The sequence below is a fragment of the Cynoglossus semilaevis genome, chromosome 1 (genome assembly GCF_000523025.1).
Source record: "Cynoglossus semilaevis isolate Cse_v1.0 chromosome 1, Cse_v1.0, whole genome shotgun sequence".
NCBI classification, from domain to species: domain Eukaryota; kingdom Metazoa; phylum Chordata; class Actinopteri; order Pleuronectiformes; family Cynoglossidae; genus Cynoglossus; species Cynoglossus semilaevis.
Window position 1 is genome coordinate 23,922,584 of NC_024307.1, and position 19,528 is coordinate 23,942,111.

The 19,528-nt window shown below is 39.6% G+C and overlaps 2 protein-coding genes across 5 annotated transcripts; both read right to left on the bottom strand.

Annotated features, from left to right (window-relative positions):
- Positions 1–278: 278 nt before the first annotated feature.
- znhit1 (zinc finger, HIT-type containing 1) lies at positions 279–4,148 on the bottom strand. 2 transcript variants are annotated; one of them, XM_008320944.3, is made up of 6 exons: positions 4,032–4,148; positions 3,014–3,111; positions 1,266–1,341; positions 1,078–1,157; positions 825–994; positions 279–463 (listed from the first exon to the last, which is right to left on the bottom strand). In XM_008320944.3, the coding sequence occupies exons 1-6, from the start codon at positions 4,033–4,035 to the stop codon at positions 442–444; spliced, it is 450 nt and encodes a 149-aa protein (XP_008319166.1). In that variant the 5' UTR covers positions 4,036–4,148; the 3' UTR covers positions 279–441. The 2 variants fall into 2 exon arrangements, with proteins under 2 accessions (XP_008319166.1, XP_016887417.1); XM_017031928.2 differs by lacking the exon at positions 4,032–4,148 and adding an exon at positions 3,705–3,771.
- A 285-nt stretch (positions 4,149–4,433) lies between these two features.
- On the bottom strand, positions 4,434–18,492 carry hdlbpb (high density lipoprotein binding protein b). 3 transcript variants are annotated; one of them, XM_008320958.3, is made up of 28 exons: positions 18,341–18,492; positions 16,644–16,723; positions 15,525–15,626; positions 15,130–15,281; positions 14,633–14,848; positions 13,972–14,178; positions 13,609–13,824; positions 12,175–12,381; positions 11,979–12,086; positions 11,596–11,700; positions 11,315–11,393; positions 10,794–10,933; positions 10,607–10,711; positions 10,398–10,511; positions 10,229–10,315; positions 9,948–10,079; positions 9,630–9,848; positions 9,274–9,495; positions 8,801–9,019; positions 8,180–8,321; positions 7,704–7,831; positions 7,508–7,612; positions 7,219–7,353; positions 6,979–7,122; positions 6,472–6,651; positions 6,218–6,334; positions 5,833–6,003; positions 4,434–5,631 (listed from the first exon to the last, which is right to left on the bottom strand). In XM_008320958.3, exons 3-28 carry the CDS (start codon positions 15,598–15,600, stop codon positions 5,539–5,541), a joined length of 3,819 nt encoding a protein of 1,272 aa, XP_008319180.1. In that variant the 5' UTR covers positions 15,601–15,626; positions 16,644–16,723; positions 18,341–18,492; the 3' UTR covers positions 4,434–5,538. The 3 variants fall into 3 exon arrangements, with proteins under 3 accessions (XP_008319180.1, XP_008319188.1, XP_008319197.1); XM_008320966.3 differs by lacking the exon at positions 18,341–18,492 and adding an exon at positions 17,935–18,279; XM_008320975.3 differs by having other exon boundaries at positions 4,435–5,631; positions 5,848–6,003; positions 18,341–18,489.
- Between the last annotated feature and the right edge of the window lie 1,036 nt (positions 18,493–19,528).

Below are 19,528 nucleotides of genomic sequence, written 5' to 3' on the forward strand. Positions count from 1 at the left end.
CTGTCCTAAAACATGCTGCCAGGTGAAGTTTCTTTTTCTTAAAAAAATTTTATCATAAATTTTCACCGTTTTTTAACATCTGACCAAAAATGACATTTTGCCGCAAATTTACGAAAAAAAAATTCTAAAAAATATTTCAAACGCTTTAATTTGATGAGACACATGCAGACTTATTAAATCTTAAAAAAAAAAAATCCCAAAAATTGTTTTAGTTGTAAAACACACTTTGGTAAGTATAATTGTAGTAGAGATTATATAACATAGGCAGTTTAAAAAACTTTTGATTTTAAATGTTTTATTTAAAAAATTAGTAGACATCAACATTTACAAACAACACAGTCAGATGTGACTAAGGTCAAATTAACTTTTTTTAATGACTAAAAGAGGAGAAAAATCAGCCTGGAAAAGCAGGAGACGCGCACCACCACAGCTTTGTCCCTGTTACAGCGTCCACTTCAAACACCTGCAAAGACGGTGAGGACGGAAATTCAGAGTCAATTCAAATATGTCCTCCTTCTGATAATCTATAACTGCAGACAGAAACACAGACAAGGAGGAGGGTTGCTGCCCCAAGGGGTCTGTTTGTAGTAAATCTTAACAAAAGTTCATGGACACTGAATTCAGAAAATAATAGAGATTAGAGTTTACTGATGGAGGCAGCAGTGGAACAACAACTGCTGTCTGTTCTGCCACATGATTGTTTTGTTCTAAGGACAATGGTCCCTAAAAAGACTCCCTCTTTCATTTTTGTTCTTTTTCCTCATCCTAGACTCAACTCTCACTCTCCCTCCCTCTCCAAGGTATGTCGGTGTCATTGCACTCACCTGGTCTCTCGGTGCGTGATCAGGCACTTACTGCAGCAGAACCGCCCCCCGCAGGTGGTGCAAGTGTAGTGTGAGGGGAATCCACAGACACAGCAGAAGTGACGGGGCGGCAAAGAGGAGGGTGGAGCCACAGCTGACAGGTAATTTGGCTCCAGCTTTTCAGAGAGGTTCTGCAATGCAGAGTAAAGAGTCAGCTGACCGAAGGCTAGCCAATGAGGGAATAGGAAAGGAGAAGACAAGATGGACGAGTGACCTCCTCCTCCAGCAAGGTGGTGAAGTTCTTTCTGAAACGCTGTTTGAAATGGTCACCTCTGGTCTTCCTCCTCCTCTTCTCTGGACAGAAGAAAAAATACAAAGACAGAGAGGGCATGCTCAAAGGTTTTCCTTTAACGTCCTCATCAGGGCAGAGACTATGGACAGAACACAACTACAGAGACTCACCTGGTTCTTCTGTCTCACTGAAGGCAGGGAGACGAGCAGCTGGACCAGGAGGAGGCAGTGAAGACAAAGGGTCGTCCTGAAGGAGACAGAACAACAACCATATTTCAGCAACAATACAGTTCAAATGACAGTTGGGATAAATTAATAAGATATGGCGTATTCTAAATGTGATGTAAAATCAAGTTTTAAACTTATTCAGTTAAATCTGTATTGATATGTTCTGCAACGCAAAATTACACCCTTAAATCAATTTACAAGTACTGCTGTTAAGATCCAGAGAGTCGGTTGTACCCATGGTGCCTTTGGGTTTGCGCCACGTACTAACTATCTTCCAAAATATTGAAATAGCTCTTATCTAATAATTTGTGCTACATTTGTGCTGGTTTGTGCTGTAAAAATGTCCATTTGTTTGTGTACTTAAGCTTTGGAGTAATTAAAATAATATATTTTCTGACCTGTGATGTCACACACCCCGCCCCCGCCCCCCCAAACTGGCCTCCGTTGATTGTGCCATCAAAATAAACGTTTGTATCACTTGGTTTGTAGAGTTGTTTGATTTTTCACACGCGTGACATCACTAGCCCCCCTCCACGTCCAAATCTCTTCTAGTCTCTATTGTTTGCTGTATTTTTGCTGGTTTGTGCTGTTCAAACAAACATTTGTGCTTTATGATTTTTACAGCTTATTTTTTCATACTGTACACGTGATGACACTACTGTGTACTATGTTTTTTCTACTGTGAGCTGCCAAGCAACAACATCTCATTAAATATATGCACTGCTGGTGTATTGTTGATTGACAATAAAAAACAAAATGCAGTGTCCTGCATGGAAATACAAACTATTAAAGGATTTTGAGCTTTACACTGCTATTATTCTGCACATACACTAACTGTATGACTGAGGTCTCTGCCTTAAGACAAACGCTTTGTTATTCATGCCTTACAAAGACATTAAATTGAATTGAAACAAACTTTATTAACTATTTCATTATCTATGAACTTCACTATAAACAGTTGAGCAATGGCTTAATGTTTCATGCAATTATCTGCCATTTAATATTACTTATTGTAAACCACTGGTCAGTGGAAGGTGAAAGGATTATTGACCTCCCAAAGAACTTGAGTGATGAAATTGACTGACAGGAATCTTCATTTCTTTGTACAGCACAGACCATCTTAAACCTTGCACAAAAGATGGACTCTTGTTTGAAGAGATTTGGATGGAGAGGAAGGGGTGGTGACGTCACGTGTGTAAAAAAATAAAACAGTGATAACTTTACAAACCAAGTGATACAATGGAGTCCAGTTTGGAGAGATTTGGAGGGTTACATCACATGTCCGAAAATGTATTTTTTAAATTACTCCAAAGCTTTAATAGCACAAATGAAAATGTTAACGGCACATATCAGCACAAACGAACAACAGTGCAATTTCAAAATTTTGGATGTTGGATGTTTGGATGATAATTATTTATCGTAAGCAGGGTTTTTTTTTTAACTTTATGAAGCTAAAATACACAGTTCACGTTTTCCCACTTTCTCAGTGTGTGATAAATAAAGATTTCACTTGTTGTAAATATGACTATAGTATTTTAACTTTTCAAAACATTGTAATATAAACAACGAAATATACTTTCTATATTATACCGTGTCTCTCTTCTAGCAACAAAACGAATAAGCAATTCACTTCACATAAATATATACACAGTTTGAGATTATTTTCAAGTCTATTTTTTCATTTTACAGACCTGAAAGTTGTCTTTTTCCAATGCCTCCAGCTGCCGAGTCAGTCTCCTCTGTCTGGTCGCTTCATCCAGAACCCGACGCGGACCTGCCTCTACTCGAGCTGGAGGACAGAGAGAGATTTGCCTTAAAATACTTACGTTCTATGTCCATTTCTGCGGTTAACATTCAGAAAAAATATGCTTTTTTGGTACGCCAACTTTGGATCACAGTAAAATACTATAGCAATAAGTTCCCAAACAAATCTCCGAAAATAAAGGTTTCTCAAAAACGACTAAAACAGTGGACGTTCTTAACGCCCGAGCAGAAATTTATGAAGGAATATGAAAAAAGTAAACTGACTGTTTAACTTGGGAACTGAACAACATTGTTTTAACTTTTGTTTTTAATGTTTCGCTACGTTTTCATCACATTTAGAACGCACGAGTCGAATTCACTCTGAATCACTGCTAAAAGCGATTCGTTTATATTGTCGACCGGGAGCTGCTTAAAATGTTTGTCTTTAGCTTGAAATAGTCGCATTGGGATAAGGCTAGTTAGCTGTTGGGGAGCTAATTTATACCAACAACGTTCGCTTGGTACAGGGAACTCAACTTGTGTCTCGTTTAACGTCGGTGTTTAAATTAATCAACAGAACGTAATCTTATATTGTGTAAAATCACATTTGTGTTTGTGATTTATTTAATACACACTTACCGGATGTTTTCTTCTCCAGCACCATTGTGGATAATTTGTACTTCCGTGTTACGGCAACAGCAGAAGGACAAACTTTCAAAGTTCGAGTCTTTTGTTAAATACAACAATAAAACATCTCACAACGTCCCAAAACAGTAGGTTTTTAAACCCGAGTGCACATTTGGAGCATGAAGTTGTATTATTGCTTTATTTTTCCACGAAATTAATAGTATAGTGTGTTATTTTTGGTAATTTGGAATCGCAAGATGAGTTTTATGACATGAAAACAAAATACACAACACATACTTTGAACTTGGACTTAGTTGTAACAATTTGTTGCAAACTTACCCATTTAATCGTGTTTAAATGTATTAATTCTTTAGTTAGAGTTACTTAACACTGCTCACAATGAAACAGATCAGTCTACATCTTTCATACTAATTAAATACAATGCTTAGTAACTTGCGTTTCACTGAAGCCGTTGAACAGTTAACGGGCGGAGTTGTCACTACAGTGTTAACTGGCAGGATGCACATCGGGTCCATGCTTCTCTGGACTTTACTGTCATTTCCTTCACCAACTTGCAATGAGCCTGCTCCAATACTCCGCTACTGGGCTTCTCCGGCTTCGCCCCAGCTTAATGTTTGTTTTTTAATGCTGTGTTATTATCTTTGTATTCACTGTAAGGTGTCCTTGGGTGACAGAAAGGCGCCTATGAAATAAAACGTATTATTATTATTATTATTTAACTTTTATGGACAAATTTCACCAGTTGTAGTTTTTTTATTCCATATAAAACCACCTTTTTTCTTGCTCTATGTTTGAGCTCGAAGGAAAAAAGCAAACAAAGAAAAAAAACCCAGACAGACAATGTAAAAGTTTGTTTCAGCTTCATTCAAATTTACATCTTAAATTCCGCACTCACACACGCACACGTACAGGATCCCAAATGTGCCAGAAACTAACAACAAAAATCGCACAGTTTAAAAAAATAGCAATAAGTTCTTTGTACACCTGCACACACATCAACTGTTAACATGATCCCAAAAACCTGGCATGTAACACATTCACTCCCAACACAAGGTCATCAGCATTGAAGCTACAGAGAGTGCTTTTTATAAAAATGTAGGATCACAGTAGTTCAAATAAAATGGCTCTTTTTTTCTTGGAATAAATAAACAGTAGGGACAAAATGACCTTCATTATAAACAATAAGCTGCTTCACTGAATTCCACGTCTTCAAGATGTGTCATGACTTGACAATAAAATAAAACAAACAAACATGTTGTTGAATAAACATGAACTCACCAACACACACATAAACCCAGAAAAGTTATTTCCTCATCTGCTCCCCCAAAATAATAAACATTTTTTGTTTTTGTAACTTAAAACCCCAAAACAACCGGCTGCACTATCACAACACCATCAGCCTTCAGCTGCACGGACTCCCAGGTGTAAATATTTAGGTCATTTTTTTTTCAGAGGACAGTTTGACAGTTAAAAGAGTTAAAAATGGGATGTGTCCGTGAGATGGGCAGAAGTGGTGAAATCCAAGAGGCAGCAAAGGTATGTCAGGAGCTTTTAACGTCTCACAATAGGAAGGACACAGGAGTAAGGGAAGGAGAAGACAGAGAGACATCTGGACAAAAGGGACTGCTCTCCCAGAATTAATTGTGGCTGGCTGTGGGAGGACAGTTCAAGGGAGATGATGGAGAAAGAGAGACAACAGGAAGTCACTGAGGAGGAATGAGGTGAGTAAGAAAGAAAGGCCAGCAGCAATTTCATTAATTTTTTTTGTCTCTCATCATCTACTTTACAACAGTTTCCTTGGTTCCAGCCCGAATAATAAGGAGGTTCAGAACTTTTTAGGGCCCCAGGCCGATGCTTGTTTTGGGGTCACCCCTGTTCCAAACATAGGGAAATCCTCTGCACTGCTCATGTCAGGAGCCTAGAAGAAAATATAAAGGAATCAAAATGTTATTTTGGTATTTGGTACAGTGATGCTTTTTTATGGCGTAACTCTGAAATACCTATGAAGCTCACTAGTGGGCCAGAACTCTGCTCTTAAGAAGCACAACAACGACTAGAATCTAAAGACACAGCTTCTATTTGTCATGTTTACATGTCATCAACGTGAGGTTGTTCTTACCAAGATTAGACTGACCTTATTGCCCGCTGCGTTCCACGGGGCGTCCCGCACCACAAAGCCCTTAGCAGGACCTCCACTGCTGTCGTCCACTCCACCTGCTCCTCCTCCTCCATAGCGAGATGGAGGCTTCATGTATGCTGCCAGTGTTTCCGTCTCCGTCACACTGAGCATCTGAGGCAAACAAAAGAGCGAAACCACTTTAGTGTTAAGACAAGAGTAGTTTAATGTCATACTGTAGAAAAACAAAGAATTACTATATTGGAGACAAAAATGTTGACTTAATAGAAAAAATTAGTGAGCATCATTGTACATTTTTGTAAGTTCACATGAACACTTAGTAAATTTGAACTGATCTGAACATCTCTGTACGAGTCTCTGCTCTCACATATTCCTCCTCTAAGTTGAGCAGGTGGTCGATGGCGTTGTCCACAGTCTCTGGAAGACCCATCACAGTCACTTTATCCGGTTCATCCGAGCCAGGTTGAGGAAACCGGATATCCACCTGAAAAAATAAAATCAGGAAGGTGATGACAAAGATTAAATCAGTTTACCTGATAAAATACTAAATTTAAAAAAGATGCAAAATAGAATTAAATAGATTCTACTTTTATTATTTTAGTAATTATACCCAAATCCTACCTTGAACTCCTCCATCAGCCTCCGGATGGCTTTGCCTCGGGCACCGATGATGCGAGCGTGGGTCCTGGGGTCCAGGTGAATGTCTTGACTGACCATCTCCTGAAGCTCATTCACCAGCTGCTGGATGGACTGACGCGCCTCCTCCACATTTCGCTCATACCCGGAGATAACGATTAGATCCTGAGGAACAATGAGAGAAGATGTAGACCAAAATACTGATTGTTGAGTATTTGAATCTCAAACAAAAACTCCAAATATTAGCAGCCTTACACCAGGTACTGCTACTTCTGCCTTGTATAAAACCGTTATTACCTCAAAATGATGAATAATACTGCTCTAAATCAAAGTTCATCTGCATATTAGAGCAGTAAAGGTTTTAAAATGTATAATAAAATAATAAAAAGAATATTTTTATTATTAATAGAAATATTTTTAAACTATTCACATCTAATACTTTTTAAAGGGGAAAAGACTTCAGAGAGAAATAAAGGTAATCAGCGTCATCACCTGCTGCTCGTCTCCTTTGTCAGGGAACTGGATGCTGACGTCATGATCCTTCCTGATTTGGGAGATCACCGCTCCTTTACGGCCAATGATTTTGGGATGGAACTTGGGATCAACTGACATGGTCAATTTGTAGCTTCGCAGAGCCTGAGAAAAAACAAAGTGCTGTGTTATGGTACAGCTCTTTCAGTAAATGAGCAGCAGATCACATGTCAGAGCAGTTTATTTCAGATAGAGATTTACTCTGTCCTCCTGCTCAGCCTGTAGCTCTTTGACCCGCTCGAGCAGACCCTGCTTAGCTCGCTCCACGTTGGCTGCCAGACCTGTCACTTTGATCACATCCAGCTGCTTCTCAGGCTGTGGAACCCAGATGTTCACCTGCACCCAATCAGCACACAAACACAAGATTAAATCAAATAAAGGTTATTTTTCTTTTATTTAAGTTCATAAGGCAAACATCAATTGATCTGTGCCTTGGGCAATAAGTTATAAAGTGTCTTGGCCAGGAGGTGGCAGCAGTGTCTAACCTAACCTCATACTCCTCCATCATCTTCCTGATTCCACTGCCCTTCTGACCAATGATGTAACGATGGAGCTCGTAGGACACCTCCAAGTCCTCTGTGATGGGAACCAGTGCCTGGAGAAAGAGAAGGAGGTGAACAAGAAAAAAAGGAAAAGAAGAAGAAGAATAAACAACTGCAGCTCTGTAGAAGAAGAAAGTTGCCTACCAGCAGGGCAGCTCTGGCCTGTTCACACTTTTCTGCTCGTCCAGAGATGGTGATGACGTCACACTTGCGAGAAACAAACTCCGCCTCTGGACTGGCATCACCGTTTTCTTGTGGTGAAGCCTCCTGACCTGTAGTTTCACCATTAAAAAAATATTAGCTAAAGACTTTTTTTGTAATTTGATTGCAAATAGGAATAGATTTTTTTATTTATTTTTGTTAACAGATATTCATAATTGCTCATTTCAGTTTTTTTTAGCTTCGATTTAGATCTGGGCGCTTTTCCTTCAGTACCAAATGTCTGACAACTATTAAAATCTTGTAAAATGTTGCTTTGTCAGGCAAATAGGATGTGCACATTTACAACTTGGCTGCAGCCTTTCCTGTTTTTGTGTTCTCAAGGTTGAGACAACACATAAACCCTTGTAGTATTGTGTTGCTGCTGCTGCTGCCGCACTTCAGTTTGTCATGTTTCTGACCTGCAGCATTTTCATCTCTCTCGGGAAACTTGATCTGAACCTCGTGCTCCCTGGTGATGTGCTGAATGCGGCAGCCTTTGGGCCCCATCACGGCACGGTGGTAGCGCTGAGGGATGGCAACCTCCACACACACCTGGGACTCCTGCTCCAGAGTGATGCAGGAGTGGAGGTAGTACATGTAATGAGAAATGAAAAAAAAAAGGCAAACATTTAGTAAAGACACCAAGAGATACACGTCAATGAGGGGAACATTTAAAATCACAACGATGAATATATATATGGTTTGATATGACAGCAGTTAATGACTACATTAAATAATAGTTGTTGTACAAATACAGAGCCTGTTTATGGTGTTTAGTGTTTAATTACAGATGTATAAAATGACAGCAAGCAAACCGTAGTGTTGTGGTATAAATAAAAAAAAGTATATATATAAGTTGTCGACTGGAATGTTTACGACACACCTCCCTTTGAGATATAGATGCTCTGCTATGTTAATTGACATGCGTTTAAGCTTTACGTGTAAATGTCACCATATGGGACAATCAGTTAACTTTTACAACAAATACATTTTACAGCCTTTTCTTTTACAAGTTTTGATTCAAATGTTAAGAGTCTGACCAGGTCCTCAATGATCTCCTGGATGCGTTTCTTTGCGGCCTCCACGCAGTCTTTGGCTCCCTTCAGTGTGACCCGCTGACTGTTGACTCCGGTTCGAGGGAAACTCACTGCAACACCGCCGTACTCCTCCGCCAGCTCCCGCAGCACCTGGCCCCTCCGACACACAAAGTGGCGGTGGTGGCGAACATCCACAACCATGCTGTCCTCTACAACATCATCCTAAGGGACAGGAGTAGGACAAACAAGGAAGAAAAGCAGATCCAAAATGAGCACAGAAGTCAGTGAATGACTCGTGCTTTCTGCATCAAATCCAATGATAGGTATTACTATAAAGGCTTGTAAATGTAATTAGGAGAAAAGTGGAGGTACCCTGACAGAAGAAACAAAATGTTTTCTCTCCTTGGCTAGGAACAATAAAATGTGATGTCACTTTCCCTAATTAAAATCTTTCTGCACACACAGTGGATACTTACCAGGTTTTTTACCAGGTTCTCCAGCTCCTTCTGAGCCTGACGGACAGCTTCCTCTCTCCCTACGATGGTGATCAACTCCTGCTCCGTGTCGTCCGGAGACGGGAAGATGATTCTGGCTCCTGTCTTGTCACGCACACGGCGGATGTTTACTCCTCCACGACCAATCAAGAATTTGTGGTACTCTGGTTTGGCCTGCAGCTCAGCTGTAAAGTTGTTGACTTGCTAAAAAAAGTAAAAATTTAAAAAGGAGATAGCTTGAGCTTCTCTCATTACATCAAAGTCACACCTTTTTTCCCCCTTTATCTCTCTATCTCTTGACTCGACCTTTTGACATTTCTCCGCTGACTCCCACTGACCTTTTCTTCTGCCAGCTGCAGCAGTTGTTTCTTGGCCTTCTCCACTTCTCCAACGGGGCCTCTGATGGTGACCTTGTCTGAACCTGAGCCCTCAGAGGGGAAATGGATGTGGACGCCGCCACAGTCCTCCATAATGGAGCGCACGAGGCAGCCCTTAGAGCCAATCAGAGAGTTGTGTAGTTTGGCTGGGATGGTAACCTCAGTCTCTTTAATGTTTGCCTAAATGGTTGATAAAGAGTGCATATAGTCAAAAAATAATTGTAGGAAAATAAAATAAAGCCATCTTTCAATTGAGAATAACATGCAAAACTGTCAAACCAGTTCTCTTTGAATGGCCAGAATTCTGTCTCTGGCTGCGTCACAGTTGTTCTTCTTTCCTGTGATGACGATCATCTCTGAGTTACTGTTCTCAGTCGGTAGGTCGATCTTAGTGTTGGTCTCTTCACGGATCTGAGGACAAGACCCAAACCCTATCAATTATCTTGCATCTTTCTTACTTGTCAAAATGAGCTGTGTAAACTAAGATATGGAAGTGGCCACTCAAATAAACATAACATTTTTTTAATTTTTTAAATTATTTTACAGCTTTAAAGTTTCACCTTTTTGATGTTGGCTCCTCCTTTTCCTATGATGTTTTTGTGGAATTGTTTAAAGATGGGAACAGAGAGCGAGAAGCTGTTCTCAATCTACGAAAGAATAAAAGTTGCTGTCACATCAAAAGTGGAGGAACAAAAAAAAAAATGTAATTACAAAGACGGAGAGCCGCACCAGTTCGGCAATGATTTTCTGGAGAAACTTGGCACATTTCTCCACCTCATTCTTCGGCCCTCTTAGCTGGACAATGTCACTTTTTTGCGACGGGTCGGGAAAATTAATAATGACCTGGAAACAAAAAATAAAATGGTCATTAGGTGAGTTAGAACTAGTTTTTCATGCTGATAAATATTCAGTGCTGATATCAGAAAGAGTCAATTCACCTCAGGGAACTTATCTCGAACTTCTTTGATCTTCTCCCCCTTCTGGCCAATGATTGTCCGATGAAACCTCTGCTCCACTATCAGGTCTTTGGTGCGTTCATTCTCCTGTCATTAAGAATTTCAAATATTAAAGGTTTTCTTTGACCTTGGTTCAATTTTATCTTGGCTCATTCTGACCCATTCCCACCATTCTCTGGACCATCTCAATGAGTTCTCTGCGTGCCAGCTGCACTCCTTTAGGGTCTCCTTCGATCCGGACTAAACTACTCCTCTCTGAGTCCTGTGGGATCCGTACTAAAACTTTGTACTGCTCCTTGATCCGATTGACTGCAGGAATGAATGAAGAAAAGTGAAGAAAAGTGAGTCCCTGACTAAGCACCAATGATTTACACAGCTGGTTCAATGTTGCTCTATAGCAGCAGTGGCCCGCCGCACTATTGGCCCTGGGTGATAACAAGCCGCCAGTCACTAGGTGGCAGCAACTCATATAGAGGTTTGAACAGACTAAAATATACATGTTATCAGGTTCTCAATAGTATTTCAATTCGCGGGGCTGTGAGGGTGGCGGGGCCGTAAATGAGAACCACTGCTCTGTAGAAACACTATCATTTTTATATGCAATACAAATATTAATATCCTGTTTCCTCTGAAACTTCATAATGGAGTAAAAGGCATTGCCTTTTTTAAGACTGTCACTTGACTACTCACTGTTTGCTCCATTTTTTCCAATCAGGTGTCTGTGGAAACGCTGGTCTATGATCACTTCAGTGTAGTCCATCCTCACCAACTGAACAGGAGAAAGAAATGTTAAAAAATTGCCTCAGGACTTCACTAAGAGCTTCAGCTTCAGTCCAAGTAAGCTGCCATGTCGTCTTTGTTATACTCCCTAATTCAATGCAATTCAATGTGACAAAAACAAGACCGTAGAGATTTTTACCTTACTTTAAAACAATCAGTTGAATTGTCTTATTTGCTGTCTAAGTACTGACCAGGTCCTTAATGATCTCCTGTATCTGAGCCTGAGCTTGTTCCACCTCCTCCGTCGGCCCCTCCAGACTGATGCGCTCTTCACCGTCTGTGAACTCAATATGAACCTGCACAGACAAGGGAAAGTGACCTGGTTTAAATAAAAGAAACACAAACACAAACACACACACTCCGTCACCTGCATCACTGCCTCTGATGTCTGTAACAACGAGTTTCCAACTTGTGTTCTGTCAATTTGGTGTCAACCCATTTCTCTCTCTGATTCTTTTACGTGACACCCATAGTGCGCAAAAGATACAAGTTCAAGCACGCTGACACTGGTGTGACAGAAAGAAGGATTTGTGCCAGGTACTTTTCTCCACACCTGTTCCCTCTTCACCCTTACCCGTGGAAGCTGCTGTGTGATCCGTCCGATGTTCTGTCCTTTCTTGCCGATGATGAAACGATGCAACCAGGCAGGAGCAGTAACTTCCACCACCATCACACTCTTCGCCTTCACAGAGAACACAAATCTGAGTGATCGCCAGAGGCCAACATCTACTTTGTTTCTTCTCCATGTCCTCCTCACCCTCTCCCCTCACCTTGGCGTAGACCTGTGTGAGTGCTGGTCCTAGTTTGTCAGGCTCCCCTCTGAGGATGATGGTCTCTGATCCTGAGTCCAGAGGAGGCATCTCCACAGATACTCCTGTTGCCTCCAGGATCTCCTGCAAGGTGTTTCCCTTTGGCCCAATGATGTATTTATGCTGGGACTTCTTCACCTCCACAGAGATGGTGGTGGTTTTCCTCTTCTAAAGGGTGGACAGGGACAAGGTGAGGTCACACAGAAACGGATCTCCATCAGAACAACATGGACAGGTGGTCAGCAAAGACAAATGATTAGAGAAAAAAAACAGGAAAGAAGAAGAACATCAGACGGACAGGTACTAAAGGAGTAAAGAAGAAAGATGGAACTGTTTGTCTCCTGTACATGAACACAGTTACATTAGCATTCTGATCCTGGTGCTCTCTGCTAAAATCCAATTTTTTCACCACATTATCTCTGGCTTGTCTTTCTACAGCTCTCATCCGGAGCACACATAAAAACAAATACTTCCTCCCCCTGTCTCATCAATTCGGCTTCTTTACTTTCTCCTCAGATTGACTAAAGTAAACATTTTCATTTTAGCCAAGTTAAAGCCTTTGTCTCATCAGAGGGGGAAAACAGCAGAAATTTGTTGCAGTGATTTTAACATTTGCATTCAGCTGTGATCACACACAGACAAAGAACTGAACATCTTCTGTTTTATTTACTGTTGCTTACTGTTAAACATTTTACAACATGTACTGTATGATAATAACACAAATAGAAATAAACACCAGTGAGTGATCTGGTCATTGTGAATGTGATGCATGAATCCAAGGTTAACACCAGTTATTGTAGTCAAGAGGAAGATATGAAAACAATGGAACAAAAGGATTCTGCAGTCCCAGAGTACTTCATACTGCAGGTTCCCTTTTTCCATTTATCTAAACCTGGATATTTAAACACACTGCAGATAAATGAGTCTTTTTGTTTCAGCTGTTCCCGCCACAGTCGATCATCCATCTCATCTGATTCTAATGCAAGCAAACTGTGTGATGAAAATAAACTTATGTTTATTGTAAAATGTATTCATATAATTTACAAGTTTTCAATTTAAACAAACATAAAAACAAATACAAATCAGTTCATCCAAGTCTCTGTTCCTTTTCAATTTAAACAAACACAAATCAGTTCATCCAAGTCTCTGTTCTTGTCTATGTCTACACTGTCATTAACATCCCTTGTCATGAAGTGACATTGCTGTGTTGTGGACATGAAGGAACTCATTTTGTGGCATCAGACTGACAGAAATAATAAAAAATGAAGCGACCGTGGAAGGTGTTAAGAAATCGATTTTTCCTTTTTTTTTGAAGAAAAATGGTGCTCGGCATTTTGGAAATATGCTCCATCATGAGGGAATGATTTTCAATCATCACAGGAAACACTTCCTTACCTTATCGTCATATATGGCTCGGATACGGTTGACAGCCAGAGCCACAGCATCCTTCTCACCAGTGATGACGATCTCATCCTTGGGCAGACTGGGTGGAGGGATGCTGATGCGTGCTCCCGTCTCCTGACTCAGTTCCTGCACCAAGCGGTTGTGGGCGCCAGCGATGAAGGGGTGAAAGGCCTTCTCCAGGGACAGACGCTCCACTGCACGTTTGTCCTGGTGAGTGGGTAAGTGAGGACACAAACACTTGATTACCTGACAGAATCAGACTACAAATAAATATGAAAAATACCAATAATTTCAAACGCTTCTCTTACTTCTTTTTGCACATATTTGCAGTACAAGGTAATCCAGTTTACTAACCTGTTCTGCAGAGATGAGAAGGATCTCGTGACGAGCTTTCTCAATGCCCTCTTTGGTGCCGGTGATGCGGATGTTGGCGCTCGGGTCGTCAGGGCGTGGAATAGCGATCTTTGTTGCCGTCTTCAGCTCCAGCTCCTGCAGCTTGTCTCCGTTTTTACCAATGACAAAGCGATGGTGTTCCTTAGGGATAGCAACTGTAGCTGAAGCCTGTGAAAGAAAAATGAGATTAAATTATGCGACAGGACAATAAAATAACAGGATGAGGAACCATTACCCTGCCTGGACTGATTTTACTAGCATTATATAAATCTCCATAATGAGATAGGGCTCACACATTTCCATAAAAGTACAATGGTTGATGCAGCAGTTTTAGATTACACATATATTTCACATAAAAGACAGGTTTCTAGTATTTTTCCACTGCTACAAATATAAAACTTCTTTGTTTATGTCTGGATCATCTCATCTCTAAATCTGAAACTCTTTGAGATCCAATTTTAAAATATGAATATGAGAATTCAGTCAGACAAAAGCAATAAAAACCTATTGATCAGTTTGAGTGGTTATCAGAGCATTTTTGGTTTGTTCTTTTATGTAAATAAAATGTAAAAATCTTGCCTGAACGGAACTCAACTTCGGTTCAAGCTAAGCCTCAGCTGACCTGTGTCTGCAGACGAGCCACAATTTCCTTGCGAGCCTTCATGACTGACTCCAGTTTTCCTGTGACCATGATAGACAGGCCCTGGTCTTTAGCCAGAGACAGCTCGATGTGGGCCCCCGTCCGCTGCATGATTTCTAGGCAAACCTTGGCTTCCTCGCCCTCTCCAAACTGACTGTTGTCCTTGTAGCGACGTTCCTCCAGGGGCACATGGAAAACCTGAGGACAGGGTCAGGTTGAGAGGGAAGGAGTGTGAATCTTTACTTTACTGCAGATAACATGTCTTTTGAAGCTCAGTTTTTAAGAGAAGTTTATTTTGATTCAAGTGTTTCAGATGAATTGCATTAAACAGAATAAATACAAAGACAAATATTTTGCGAGAATTCTTTTATGTAGCAGCAAGTGTGTTTAGTGTTCGCCAAGTCTAAGAAAAGTCAACTTGTGTTCTTCCAATTACATACTTGTGTGCGGCTGCTTATATGTAGGTGTGTCTGTTTGACCTGGGTGATGACAGAGGCTTTGATGGGCCTGATCTTGCTGCCCCATGCTGACACCGGCTCCCCAGCCTTCTCTCCTGGTGCTCCCTTCTCTGGCAGAGGTGGGAAGGCCTCCAGGTAGGTAGGGATGTAGGCCTCGTCCTCTGGGACGCAGCCTGGCGCAGAGAGACGGTGATAAAAAAGGATAAGGACAAAAGAAGAAAACGGTATTCAAGGAAGGAGGACAACAAGGGAGATGACAACAATTCCCTACTCAGCAGGTCGAGCAAACAGAAAGAGCAGCCACTTAGAGAGATGAAAAAATATTTGATGTTGTAAGTTGATCTATGTTTCAGTAGCTTGGGATCCCAAACCAAAACCCAACAAGAGTAGGTAAGAAGTAAGACCATAAGACAAACCTGCGATCTCCTGGTCTTTCAGGCCACTACGATGCTCGGCAAAGCTCTCCGGGGTCAACACTGCCACAGAGCTCATGGTTCAAGACTTATTCCGCTATTCCACTAAAAAGGAATAGAAAATTGTATAGAAGAGAAAGGAGACTATTTTATCTTAGATGAGACAATTTAATACTGGGTCTTCCTGACGTTTCATATAAACAAAATGATAAAATCAAACACTTCATTCCAACCATGTCTCTCATCTTTGTTTTACACTTGTTTATCTTCTACCATTGTTACACAAAGCCCCAGAAGCCTGAGGTTGCATCTGTGGTATGGATATGGATTGCACTGATGCAGCACTCAACACCTGAGGTGCTCCAATTAACACTGTACACGCCTCAGACAAACAGAATGAAACAAAGCCAGAGGGAAACGTCGCAAAGAAAATAGCTGCTCTTTACTCAAAACACTAGCTGCACACATTCCTTGTGAAAAAGAGGCTGACTGAAGTTTATGACAAGGTGTGTTAAACATCCGGATATGCTTTAACATCTTTAATGGCTCCACATAGTGTCAGTCTTGACAGTAGCAGAAACAAATTTAGTTAAACCTTAATATAAAGTGCCATTTATTAACAGGCAAAACAACAGAGAAGGCTCGTTGTAGATGGATAAAATACAATTCAAGCATTTAAATAAATCATGTTTCTCAATAAGATTTAACACATTTCGAGACCTATAAAGTAACAAGTGAGTCATAATTACAGTTAAAATCAAATCTGTGCATCTGTACATACTTTCTATCTCAGCTGTCAGAATAAGCTGCTGGATGTCCTGCAATTTTGTCTCACTTTCTATTTTTGCTAGCTTTCAAGAAGTTTTTCCTCACTTGTAAACAAACATACAAATTCATCTATATCTTTGTTCTGAAAGTTTCTGTCACAACTGTGACTTTGTGTTATTATCTAAAGCAAGAAGAGAAATTCTAGACTTTTCTTGAAACCATTTCCATGTGGATGTATTCAGATCATAAATGTTGTGTAATGTATAAATCTGATTTCTACCTAAAAACCTGAACAAAAACACAGAAATAATATTTTGACAATGCCTGGTTTACCTACAGTTAGTCCAGTGTTACCTGCAAAAGGTCAAATGCCAGAGAGTCCGTCCAGTTAGCTGCTACCGTAGGCGCTTCAGTGTGAGTGTGTTTTTCAGCTCCTGAGGGAACATGAGGAAAAATATAACTAAAAGTCATATTTGTAAATCAAAAACTTTGACTGCACAGTCTCTAACACACACATCCACACACACTCACAGCACCTTGTTTTGTTATGATCTGATTCACTGTCCCTCTTTTGCTCCCCTCCTTTTTTCCTGCTCAAACCATGGATCTTTACATTATTGTTTTACAGGGTCATAAAAAACATATTTCCGCATTATGCAAGTCTTAATAAATTCAGTAATCCAAACTATTGTTTCTTTCATCAACACTCTGATAAATTCAAGCTGTCCTTCCACTGGATTCACATGGAAGTATCATCTCAACACACTGTACTGTTGCTGTTCAATCACACAGACAGCCAAACACAAGCAGTGTAGCCGATGACTGTCCTATCATTGTTTTACATTCAGAACGAATTCGATGTAAAACCATGTGCAAGAAATGAAAAAAAAAAAATTACTTGTAAGATTAAGAATAATAGGAAACTGAATAGTAGGAAAAACTAAACCACTGCATTCAGTTCAAATTAACAATTGAACAAATACTCACGCATAAAAATGCAGTAAAAATATGTGTTGCAGCAGTGTTAATATTATCCTGTCCTTGAGCGTTACAGATGTATTCACATGACCCATATTTTGGGTCACAACCTACCATTTGAATACCAACCTTATGCTGCAGCATGGATGACCAGATTCTCTCTGGGTCTTTTGCATTTTACTTACTGGTAAATAATGGATCTTTTTTTTTTTTTTTAATTCATCAGTAATTAATTACGTTGAACGTTTACAATGTATAAAGATCTTTTTGGCTTCACATAACTTTTTTATTTTAAATTTTTATTTTAATCTACTGCAAATTAAAAGAAATAAATCTACATTGTAATGTTAATAATTAATAGAGTTGCTAGTCTCGTATTGTGGATTAGCAATATATTGTAAAATAAAGATAATCTGCTTATTTGGATACTTAAGTCAGGACACAAAACAAAAGAGCTGTTTGCTTACTGCAGCCATACACTGTGACCATCAACACAAATATGCTACTAATATGGAAATTGTAAATTTGAATAAAAATAATAAACTGCACTGTTTTGATTTGTTTTTTCAGCAACGTTCGGTTTCAAGCACAGGCTGCACTGTTTTGATTTGTTTTTATTTCAGCAACGTTCGGTTTCAAGCACAGTCTTGAAAGTACATAATTTTACCGTTTCTGTCTGCTTGCTGAGGGATGCGCTGCATGGATGGCTGTTACCGTTAGCTCCAGGGCTACGTTGTCCTCTGCTAACACCAAGCAACAAAAAAAGCTCTAGCGTGTTGTTAGCCGTGCACCCTAAGCTAAAGCACATCACCAAGCTGCGACCTCAGCCAGAGGGTGATTAGGACACAAGGACCTTCTGATAATCGGCTAAACACAAGCCGGGCAGCAGGATAGGCAGGCAGTGCAGGCAGATAACCAGCCCATGAGCGCTAGCAGCGGGAACGCTAAAAAGGCTAACACCAGCGGCTTTTCCGTTGATTAAAACCCCGGCTTGGCTTCTTTAGCTGCCCCGCTAATGTGTTTATGTTTTTTTTTATTTAAAAATATAATTAAAATAGAGAGAGAGGTCCTACCTTTCAGAGAGAAAATACAACGGAGGGTGTGTTTGACAGGTGATGCTGTAAACACAGATGTGATTGGTCTGAGTGCATTTCCCCTACCGGCGGACGGATACAGTCTAAACGCTCACTGCTATTCACGAGTTTAAAGTAAATGCCGCAGTATCTTTGCGCACAAGAGCATCCGAGTTAAATAGTACCGCGTTGTAGGTTTCTTTCTTTTATCGTTGCTCTACTGTTATCATCAGTAGTTCAAATAAACATTGTAACGTGATTTAAATGGAAAATGATTGGATATTTTAAGTTAGAATTTCCGTAAAGACGAACATCTACTATTAAACTGACCGGGTCTACTTCTCATTCATAATGGTCTGACGTGCTTTGCAGAAGTCATAGCAGAGGTTATTATTATGAGTTATTATGATAATTATCGTTCGTTTATATCAGTATTGAAATATATTTCCGTGAAGATTTTAAACAGGTTGGAAATGTAACCAAATTAAACTATATTATTACTGTATTATATTAATCTCTAAATAGCTACATTTGAAATAACATAAACAGCATCGCTGTACTCTTACAAAGGAATACATTGCATTTTTTCACAAAATATTATCAAGTACAGGTACAGAACAATTAAGATCTGACTTGTAGTTTTATTAACGGTGCTTTTCTGACGAAAATAAAACGTCGGTTACGACTTTTACTGAAAATCAAAGTTATTATCAAAACAAAACGAATTCATTTAAATGTTTTAATTAATTAATTAATTAATTAATTAATTAATTAAAGTAATTTAAAACAGCATTACAGCCCAAATGTGTTTGGGAAAAACATATTCGCAATGGATGTACTTGTAATCATTTCTTTATTTAGTCTGTTCATGTCAGTTCCAATCTAAGCCACTAGAGGAAAGTATAGGACAATAAATATGAATATGCAGAGAAGGGCATCAGCGCCCCTTCTTATAAATACGTCAGTCGACAAAGCTATAGAACATATAGACTAAATAAATATTCTATACAAATTATGTTATCCTCACTTATGATCTATGCTTATCTAATTATGTTATTTAATCAAAAAACAATGTCGTTCACTATTTGTACCCAGCTTGCACAAATCACCACTTTTACATATACGTATTATATATTCTTTATTAGACCAATAAAGATTATTAGATATATTAGAAAAAAATATGAGTTT